General features: G+C 56.0%; 1 protein-coding gene and 1 long non-coding RNA gene across 2 annotated transcripts in view; both read left to right on the top strand.

Moving 5' to 3' along the window:
- Positions 1 to 3,480, top strand: part of TMEM82 (transmembrane protein 82) — a gene marked incomplete in the record, with an annotated part of 19,352 nt that extends 15,872 nt beyond the window's left edge. Inside the window, 3 exon segments of the mRNA XM_034753625.1 lie at positions 741 to 1,138; positions 2,138 to 2,325; positions 3,004 to 3,480. Of these exon segments, the coding sequence (XP_034609516.1) occupies positions 741 to 1,138; positions 2,138 to 2,325; positions 3,004 to 3,126 (709 nt within the window).
- A 3,223-nt stretch (positions 3,481 to 6,703) lies between these two features.
- LOC117867775 lies at positions 6,704 to 9,922 on the top strand. The gene is made up of 2 exons (XR_004643498.1): positions 6,704 to 7,023; positions 7,803 to 9,922. It is a non-coding gene; the product is annotated as an uncharacterized LOC117867775 (long non-coding RNA).
- Positions 9,923 to 10,252: the final 330 nt, after the last annotated feature.

The following is a 10,252-nucleotide window of genomic DNA, read 5'->3' as shown; positions in this document are numbered from 1 at the left end:
CCAGAGCCCTGACCCCTCCCGCACTCCAACCCCCTCATCCCCAGCCCCATTGGGTCGTGGGCATCAACAATTTTCTTCAACTGGGTTGCCAGAAAAAAAAAGTTGAAAACCACCGGTGTAGGGTACTAGCCGCTGGACCACCCTTCCTGGGCAGCGTCAGATGACCGTGATTAGAAGCAAGTGTAGGCCCAGAGGTTTTGCTCATCAGACCGTCCTGTATCTGGGCTGCTGTGGGATGGGAGAACCTACCAGGGTTGGGAGCTCCTCGTTTTTACCAGTGCTCCTCCGCTCAAGGGTCTGCAGCTCATGAAACCTCAAGGCAGAGGTCTACAAAGTCCTAACTCATGGCCACAGGCCACGTGGGGGTGTGGATGTGGAGGAGAGGACAGGCAAAGGGATGTTGTGCCAGACATTAGAGGGCAATGGAGAAGAAAGGAGCTACCTGTCTTGGGGCAGTCCCGTAGCTCAGGTGGTAGGTGGGTAGCTGAAGGAGCCGTGTTCTGGTCCCAGCGCTTACTCCGCTGTCTTGTGACACCACCACGATCTTAGCTGTGGTGTAACATTAGCCGCCCCAAGTTGGCGGCTGCTCTCTGACGTCTTGAGTGGTTTCCACTTGCTGTGCCGGGGAATTAGACCAGCCGCTGGGCTCCGTCTGGAGGAACATGTGTAACTAGCCATCCCTCGGGCGTGTAGCTAACGTGCTGCATCTCCAATGCTCCGCTTCCGCAGGGGGCCGACAGCAGCCAGTTGTACCTGTTGTGCCAGTACTCCCTGGGGTGCGGCATCTCCTGCAGCCTCAGCTACCTCCTGGAGGGCGCTCCCCACCGCAGCTACAACCTGCTTCTCAGCCTGGGCCTGGCCGGCCTGATCACCTGCTACGTCTGGAGGCTGGCCCGGCACGTCTGCACCATGTACGAGCTCCACAGCAAGGAGCGCTACTGCGGGGTCTGCATCTTCCTGCTGACCGCCTGGCACGGCATCCCCGCCCTGCTCTGCAACGCCCTCAAGATCACCTTCGTGGTGGCTGACCTGGCCGCTGTCGCGCTGATCAACAGGGATTTCCTCACCACCTCGGAGGCCATTCGCTTCTGGACGCCGCTCACCATCTGCTACACCCTGCTGGTCATCTACATGCAAGGTGAGGTCCCCGTGGCAGCTGGAAACCAGCTGAGCTCCTTCCTGGCCGGATGCTCCCAAGGCCCCTAGGTTTTTTTGGCAAGGGGATTTGTTTTGTGCACTTCCAGGCATGACGGAGGAACCCCCGGGTCTTATTCGTGGGGACAAACCGCTCAAAACGGGACCTTTAAATGGAGACCTCCCAATGAGCAAGTCCAGCCGTTGGACGCAGGACAAGGGGTCAAGTTGCCCAGCAGGGTACAATCAGCCAATGGGAGCTCGTTCTGATGATGTGCCGCTTCTGTTTTGCGCTTCGTTGGTGGAGCGAGTGTGGTGGGCGGGAATGTTTGGAACCAGAATGGGACCCAATTCTCTCCTGCTGCTTGTGTAGCTTTGGTAACGCTCAGGCATGTTTCTCTCTCGTTCTTAACCTCTGCTTTAGCTTTGCCCTTGCAATGAAGCATTGTCCTGGGAACTGTTCTCACCACCTTGATCCACAGATTATAAATCCAGAAGTGACCGCTGTGATCCTCTCCTCTGACCTCCTGCCTAGCTCAGGTCATAGGACTCCAACGCCTACGATCCATTCTCCGATTTCTGCCAAGGGCAGAGATCTGGACTGTCCCGGGCAGCAGGTCAGGAGCATGGCTTCCTGCAGCCCCTCCCTGGAGACAGTACAGACACCAGTTTGCTCTCCCATGGCTGCAATGCGGCTGCAAAGGGCGCGTCTATGCTGACGTGTAGTACGGGACCCTCGGTGCGTACTTCAGGTGGCCAGCCCGTCCCACCGCTTGTGCCGCTGCAGCTACTCATCTGTTCTTAGCACGTTAGTTTGGTCAAAGCCAGTGCAGATCTGTCAGCCCGAGCTGGGAGTTACACCTCCAGCGCCAGTGTAGCTGAATCCAATGTCTCAGGAAGGGACCATTTTCCTGGCCATAGCAGCCACGTGGCTGAAGCGGCTGCCCGAGCCCAAAGGGAGGGGAGGAAATGGTTCATGCCGTGACCGTTTTGTTCCTGACAGAGGAGCAGAGGCATAACCCCAGCGAGCAGATGGTCTATCAGACGGTGTTTGTGAGGATGGGAGGTTTGCTCATCCTCCTCATGACGGTGGGCCGGTGGATGGACATCATGAACATCTTCATCTCGCTGGTGGGTGAGATTTGGTGCCTGGTTCGGGCAGGAATCATGCTGGACATCTGCCGGGCGCAGGTGAGACTGCCCAGGTACCGTACGCGCGTGCTGCACCTGGAGGAGCACGAGGGCAGCCAGACGCCCTAGTGTTGCCGAATGGTCTCCTGTGTTCCTCGGGGCAAATCCAGCCCTGCCCTGTGCAATCTAACCTCCGAGGGACTGTGAGTCAGCTTGCAAGGGCAGAACTGTTCCCCTGCCTTGGAAATCTCAGGAGAGTCTGCTTGGCACTCGCATGATGGGCTCTGGGCCTCACCGACTCTGTTGAGGGGGAGGGGGAGGAATTGTGGAAGTGTGGGGAGAGGAGAAGGATGTTAAGCACAGCGGGTCGACGGGAATGAGGATGGGTAGCTAAGGGGCTGCCACGGAGGCAGGAGGATGAAGCCAGCAACCAGTTACAATGGAGCCAATGAGAACATCTGTGCCCAGTGCAAGGGCCCAGTTCTCTGGGGTGGAATGACACTGACTCCAGCAGAGACCTGCTCCCCGAGCGTGGGAGGGAGACAGGTAGCAGCTCCTCAGGGCACACCTGTCTGGGGAGTGGGCCAAGGCTGTGTAGCTATGGGGCGCAGGTACCTGCCAGTTGACTTATGCCTGATGCCGCTCGGGCAGGCTGTGAGGGCAGGCTCTTGGCTGGAGAGGCTGTTCGCTGTCTAATATTAGTGTGGTGATGGGGGATGGGGTTTTACTTCTCCACAGGATTTTTCTCAAAGGTTCCCAGAATCCGGTTCCAGGCAGCCCCAGCCTAGGCCTGAGGCCCATGGCAGAAAATACAGCTCCGTGACCAGGTCCTCAAGTGGAGCGGCCGGAGCCGAGAGGTGAGGAGGGGGCTGCCATGCTCCAGCGATGGCGAGACCGGCAAAGCCCCGGCGACCGGGACTGAAATGTGACATTTTAAGCTCCAGGCCGTGCCCACTGAAGTGGCTTAATTCACATGCTGTACGTGCTCCAGTAGCAAACCAGACTCGGGGGCGATCTGCTGAGGACGTTCTCAAATGGACAGTTGTTTGCACAGTCCCAGGTTAACTACCGAGATGACTCTTTGCTCCCCTCAACCCCCCACCCCCAACACCCTGCGGTTGGTCGAATTGCACTGGTCCCTGGAAATGGGGAGGCCCCCATCGCCCTCCGGGCTGCATCGCATACTGGAGAATGGGAAACCATTTCCCCCCCCCCCCCCCCCCCCCCCGCCTGGCCTTGAAAGGTTTCACTTTCCCTGCTGGCTCTTTCCAGGTTGTCTCTAGCTTGCCCCGACCAGCAGCTCTCGGGGGCTAGTGATCCCAGCCTCTCCGGGCGCCTGAGCTTGCAGCGCTCGTGTCAGGAGCCACCTGTCCCTGGATCAACCCCAAAGCCAAGTGTCTTGCCCACTGAACTGGTGCATAAGGCCAGTTATGGAGGTGGGTGGCGGGGAAGAGGCCATGATGGACGGGGTGGCTAGGAGGAGCTTGGTCGAAGCCAGACGGGGTTGCTGCCATCTGAGGTTTTTGGTGGCCCGGGTGGAATGAGTTGGTGGCCAGCTGGATCCATGCACAGGTGTCCCTCTTGCCTCACTCTCAGTCCCCATCGGCCCCCTGCTCAGCAGCTGCTAGAGAGTGAATGGACATGGGCCTTGCTCTCCTCCTGGACGTTCCCCCTTCAAGTCAAGGCTGAGGCCCCTTGGCCGGGCAGCAGAGGAGACAAGCTGGGGGATGGAGGTCCAGGCCTGTTAATCCAGGACCTACACCCTTCCTGTAAAGAATTCACTCCTAATTCATTGCCAAGGAAATACCCCTCCTCACTGGGTGTTGGTGCAGGTGGGGGTTCCTTCTCATCTCACAGCAGCAGGCAAGCCCTCCCCTCCGTGTGCACCTCCTCAGCGTCCCTCTATGCCAGGGGCTGGGGTGTCCTGCAGTATCCCTTAGCATCTAACTGTCCCGGGGGCATAGAGCCATTCCTCAGGGGCTCTGAAGGGGATGAGCCTGCAGCTGGATGTTTGGAGAGCAGGGGCTGGCTCAGCTGGACGGGATCTCTGAATTGCTGCCTTCGTGTGAGGCTGGAGCAGACCTTGAAATTGAGCAGCCCATGATGGGACTGTCTGGACCTCCTGCTCCAGGTTTGCTCTGTCCCATTCAGGCTCTCCCCGACCTTGCACCTTCAGAACCCTTGGGCCACATCCTCTGGGGCTGTGATTATAGTGAGCGCCTGGGCTGGGCTCCAGACACCGTCCCATAATGAGACGTGGTGCCCATCAGCTTCCCTGTCTAGTGAGTTCGGTGGAAGAGGGGAATCCATGGAGATTTGTACTGTCAATTGTATGGCCATCCGTGAGAATAAAGTGTTTAAAACACAGAGTTGGAAGGTGGGTGGCTAGAGCCCCATCCCTCATTATGGCACTTCTGACTGTTTATCATTGGCCGTGGGAGGGTCCTGACCTGATCAGTGGCAATCGAAGTGACAGGAAATGTTTGGAGCTACGTGGCCTGATGTGCTTCAATCTTCTCTTCACCCCCGCCAGCCTGCCCTGCCCCTGCCCTCCTCTGGCTGATGGGCATTTGTATCTCACTAGCTTTGGCCTATCCAGCCAAGTAAGATGATGGGTGAAGGTAACAGCACGGGCCAGTCCAATATGCCAGTTCTTGGGCTCCTACCTTCCACATCAGGTGGGAGTCCTGCAGAACCATTTCCACTCCGAGCGTAAACCCTGCTGCCACCTGTTGTAACCCAGGAGGGGGAACGGACTCGAGTAGCGGGCGGCTGAGTAGACCGTGCTAGTAAGCCTGGCCTGACTGATGGGTCTCATGCTGGCACTGCCTGCCTTGGTGAGATGGGGGCTGCAGGCCAGCTGGGGATGTGAAATTTTGTGGGGAGTTGATGTCTTGGCTGGGAGAGAAGCTTAAATAAAAAATCATCTTCTCTTTAGTGGTGCTGAAGGGCTCCTGCTCCCTGTCTGGTAGGGTTATGGTGGTGGTTTTATTTTAACCCAAGCCAGCATGATTTGCTCATTTTACGCACGCACGCCCCGCCCCAGTCCAAAGCCCAACCGCATCATGTTTCTCCAGTAGGGACCAAGTAATGGGGAGATGTTGGCCCTAAAACCTTCCGGCTGGGATCGCCGCGCTCTTCACCAGCCCATGGGAGGCGGCGGGTACTGGCCTCGTTGCAAATGGGGCCGCTGAGGCACAGAGAGTTTGTGACCTTACCAAGAGTCGGGGCTTGGAACTGGCCTCAGGGCTCCTGCCTCCTATGGCTGTACCCTACCCCCAGACCCCCTTTGCTGTCCCCGGGAGGGTACAGTCCCAGCGACTAAGAAATGGGCCAACTCCAGGGCCTGAGCTGTGAGGCACAGCCAGGGCTGGCTCTAGCTTTTTTGCCACCCCAGGCCAAAAAAAAAAAGGCAGCCCGCCTGCTGAAGCAAAAACAAACAAAAAAACGGCAGCTGCAGGGAACGCGTGGAGGGTGGTCAAGGCGGCTTGCAAGGGGGTGAAGGGCAGCACCCGCCCGCTCTCTCCACCCGTAGGCAGCTCTCCGACCTTGGGGTGCCTCTCCCGGCCGGGCAGGCGGCGCCCCCGGGGGCTCCAGGAGGTGCTGGCTCAGCCGTTCCTTTAAAGAGGGCTCGGCCGGGCCGGGATCAGAGCAACATGGGTGGCGGAGGCCGGTGCAGGCGGTGGGGAGTGGCGCGTCCCGCAGAGCCCGGGGCCACGGTGAGCGGTGGGGATCGCTTAGTTTGTGCCCCTGCAGGGCTGGGCTGGCTGCCCCAAAATTGGCCAGAATGCCGCCCCTTACAATGTGCCGCCCCAGGCACGTGCTTTCTCGTCTGGTGCCTGGAGCTGGCCCTGGGCACAGCCCCACTCAGCCTCTCGAGCCTGTGAAATCCAGGGTGAAAACTTACCTCCCTCTGCGCTCGCTGCACCATTCGCCGGTGTGAAGTTAGGCTGTGTGCAGGGCCAGCCACGGCAGGGTCCCACGATGCAAGGCCCATGTTCCTGCAGAATCACAACCCGCATTTTACAACTGGGGCAGCAGTTGGCCCCAGGCCGCACAAGGCAAAGGCAGCAGTGGAACCCAGAGGCCTATTACAGGCTTTAGCTCCAGGACCATCCTCCCCTTCAAAGCCCCCTTCTCCTGGAACAACTTGCCCTGATGTAGATCCATGCCCGGCCGCTGGCTCTGCACCCCCAGTGCCCCTCTCCTTTGTGCTCATAGCCAGGGGGAAGGAGGAGAGGGAGGATGACCATGAGCCCATGGGCAGCGGCAGGTGTTCCTAGCAGGGGCTAGCAGAAAAGACTGAGGGGAGCTGAGGGGCTGGGGGAGCAGTAGCAGAGAGGGGAGCTTGTGGGTTGTAAAGTGCTATCACCACATGGGATCAGCACCACCCCAGTCACTACTGCATCCCCCGGCCCACTTCCTGCAGCCACCCAGCTACTGAGGCCCCCACCAGTGACTGTATCTCTGATGGGCATCACACTTCCAGTGGGGTTCTGAGCACTGGCTGGCCGGGATGTAGCCCCTGGCTCTGAGTGCTGGGATCAGCTGGTTCTCCTGCAAATGGGGAGCAGGGATCTAGGCCAACCAGCCGGCCACAGGGTGTCACTGTTGCTATTCACCAGTGTCCCAGCAAAGGGCTGCGTCAGCAGCGGCTGGCTGGGAATGAACCTGGGTGCGAACAGGTCCGAGCTGGACTTGCTGTCGAGTGATGCCGATGCAGAGGGGCAGCGCAGGCCCTGGGGGGCTCTCTCACAGGTCAGCCCAGCCCACCTCTGCTGCTGATTCCCCTCGGCCTGCGTCAACTCGTCGCATCCGCTCCTCAGACAGCAGCTTGTGAGGCTGGCAGCACAGCTGGCCAGCTGCAGAGGGGGTGGGCTGAGGCTCCCCCTCATCATGATGAAGAGCAGCGTTTGCGGCGATGCCCACTCAGCCTCAGAAAGCCGGGGGGGGGGCTTGGGAAATTCGGGAATCGTGCCCAGCTCTCTTCACGGGCACTGACAGCTCTCCCTGTGTCCCCCGGGCGCTGGCAGGAATCCCTGCTCTAACGCCGAACAGCGGGCATCCCAGGGTCTGTTTCAGGGCCTGTAGCTACCCGCTGCCGAACGGCGCCCTGCCAGCATAATGCTGACGGCAACATTCCTTCCCCAACCCGCACCCTGCCTGGACTTGTGCCTGCACCCGAAGGCGCAGGCTGGTGGGTGAAAGGCCTTAAAGGAGGCTGCTGTCATTATGACAGAAATGACTTTGCTTTCCTGTTCCGGTCAACATTTGACTTTATAGCCCCTGCCAGCTCACCGGGCAACACTAGTCCTGTGCACATCCATGGCACCGCGCATCTGAGGCTCTCAAAGCACTTGTATCCCTGTCTTACTGATGGGAAAATTGAGGCACCATGCAATGCCATGACTTGCCCAAGTTCACACAGGGAGCCGGGGATAGAATCCAGGTCTCCTATATGCCAGTCTGCTGTTCTGACGCCTAGACTGATCCAGCCCATATGTCACTGGTAACATACAATGTCGTTTTTCTAACAGACCTGGACTGAGGAGGTGTGTTCGGATCTGGACCAGACTCCAGGAGCGGTCTAACGCTGAATCTGGGTGAGGGGTCTGCATTTGGATCCAAAGGAGCCAAAAATCTCCCAAGCTCATCTCATGAAATTTCAGCACAGACAGGTAGAAAATGTCATAAGAGGCACTGAAGAAAATATTGCAAGATTTGCCTGAATGGTGGGGCTCTTGGGAGCTCCACTGTCCTACTGGGATTTCTGCCATCTTGGGACAAAGGTACTGAGAACGACAGCTGTAAAATGGACCCCTTCTGCTGCTGGTTCAAACCTGAATTCAACACCGTAGGAGCAGGTTCAGATCCAGGGACTTGATTCCATAAACTCCAGCGTACCCTGACATGCCGAATGGTTTGGAGTGAAGGTTCCACTCCACTACTGCTTTTTTAAAGGCAAGATTAGAGATGTTTGGTAACCCACTGTCTCTTTAAGAAGTGCAAGGGTCATGTGATGGCCAGAAGTAGACACACGACCCTTTGAGGCCCATAAAAATGAGACCCTACTTTAAGAGGAGTGCTGGGTCCTGCAGGGTAGAAAGACTGCAATTGCTCTGGTGTGGAGAGGTGAGAAATGTTGCTTTACCTATCAGCATGATTAGTGGAGCTGGATGGAAAAGGGGGATGGATAAGTTTGATTAGTGGCAGGAAGTTGAATACCAAAAATTCTGGCCAAAATCCAAAATATTTTGGTTTTTAGAAATGGGTGTTGTAGGTCAGGTGCCTAATACTCCTATTTGCCTCTATAGACTACATTCTCTGGTTGGACTATGTTTCCCATGATGCACCCTGATCTTCCGTCTTGGAGAGGTCATCTAGTGTGTCATGGGGAGTCCCTGGCTATGGTGCAACATGGGAGATGTAGTTCATCCAGGAGCCTGGCCCATAGTGGAAAATGGAGACACGAGGCAACTGAACTACAATTCCCATGAGGCACTGGGATAGCATTGTCCAATTGAAATATTTCTGGGTTTGTCCAAAATATTTTGGTATTGGGGTGGTCAGGTTTTTGTTTTTGTTTTTTTCCAAAAACAAATCATTTTTTTGTGTGGAAAACAGACACCTTTTGGGAAAAAATTGTTTCTTGAAATCCCAGTTTTCTGTCAAAATAACCATTTTGGTGGTAAAATTTTCAAACAGCCCTAATGGTTGGTTCTTGATGTGCATTCACCATAAGCAAAAATGACGTGCCTGCTGTTTAGTAGAAGCTAAATGGGTGTGTGAGTGGCTATTGCCCAAACTGTCTGGTTAAGCCAAACTCTGTTTTAATATGGTACCGGATGGGAGGATTAAACAGAATCGGACTTGAGAGCTATTCATGTCTAAAACCGGAAACAGACCCCAAACCAAAACATCAGTTCACAACAGTGACAGAGCTCAGTTGGCAAGGGTCCCCTGTTCTTTGCAAACAACTCTCATCTCAGACCTGACAAACTCAGTACACCAAACACGTGTCCTGCAGGGTCTTTATCCAAAGGCTAACATGTAAGGTGTCTACAGAAAGCTTGTAATTTAGCAAGAATCATGATCATTGTGAGATGTGTGTATGGGTAACACTCAAGAAATCATGTAACAATGTTGAAAGTCTGCTTTATGGTCTTGGATGCAAATGTTCGTCACCAAGGGTTAATGTGTTGTGGTGATGGCCCATTCAAGCAGGAGGGAGTTGCCACTCTCGCTGGTTAGCTGGTGATGTAATGCGAGGCTCCGACGTCTAGCAATGCTCCATCCCAAGGCCATCAGAGAATTGCAAACAGTCAAACCCACTTGGAGGTGAACAGGACCATTACAACAGACCAGGGATCGCCTGGTCTATGAACAGAGCCAAAAGACTTAACCCAGAGTTGGGAGAGGCCCTCTGTCTCTGGTCACTGAGGAGACGTCTGGTGGAGAGTGGGTTTGGAAGCTGGGTCCTGTAAAGCCAACCAGCCAGTTGGGCAACAGACTGAACTTTGGGGTGTGGGAGAAATCTACTTTATTAGTAAGTGTCGGCCCTACTCTGTGTCTTATGACTTTGTTTGGTATCGTAACCACTTGTTTCCAGGTGAATCTCTAGTCTCTTTTAAATAAAACTACTTTGGTTGTATTGACAGTGCTAGCAAGTGCTGTGGGTTATACAGGAGCAGTGGTTTAAGGTAAAACTGTGGTACGCTGCTCCTCGGGGGCAGAGGATGTGAGATTTCTGTGAGGAGCCAGTGTCAGGGGCTGGCTGTCACAGGGGCATGTTTCAAAGGGACTTGGAGACTAGGCTGAACCCATCGTTAACCTGCAAGGCAAAGACAGGGCTGGTGTAGCCCAGAGGGAGTGCGTGAGCGGCTAACAGCTAGCCACCATGGGCAAGGCTGCCTCTCTTGCAGTCCTGGGGATCCCGAGAACCGTCAGAGGCTCTGCAGGCTGGAAGGATGGCCCTTGTGGGTCAGGA

This window comes from Trachemys scripta, chromosome 19 (genome assembly GCF_013100865.1).
Source record: "Trachemys scripta elegans isolate TJP31775 chromosome 19, CAS_Tse_1.0, whole genome shotgun sequence".
Classification (NCBI taxonomy): Eukaryota; Metazoa; Chordata; order Testudines; family Emydidae; genus Trachemys; species Trachemys scripta.
The sequence above is the reverse complement of the archived record's forward strand: the minus strand, read 5'-3'. Positions and strand labels throughout refer to the sequence as shown.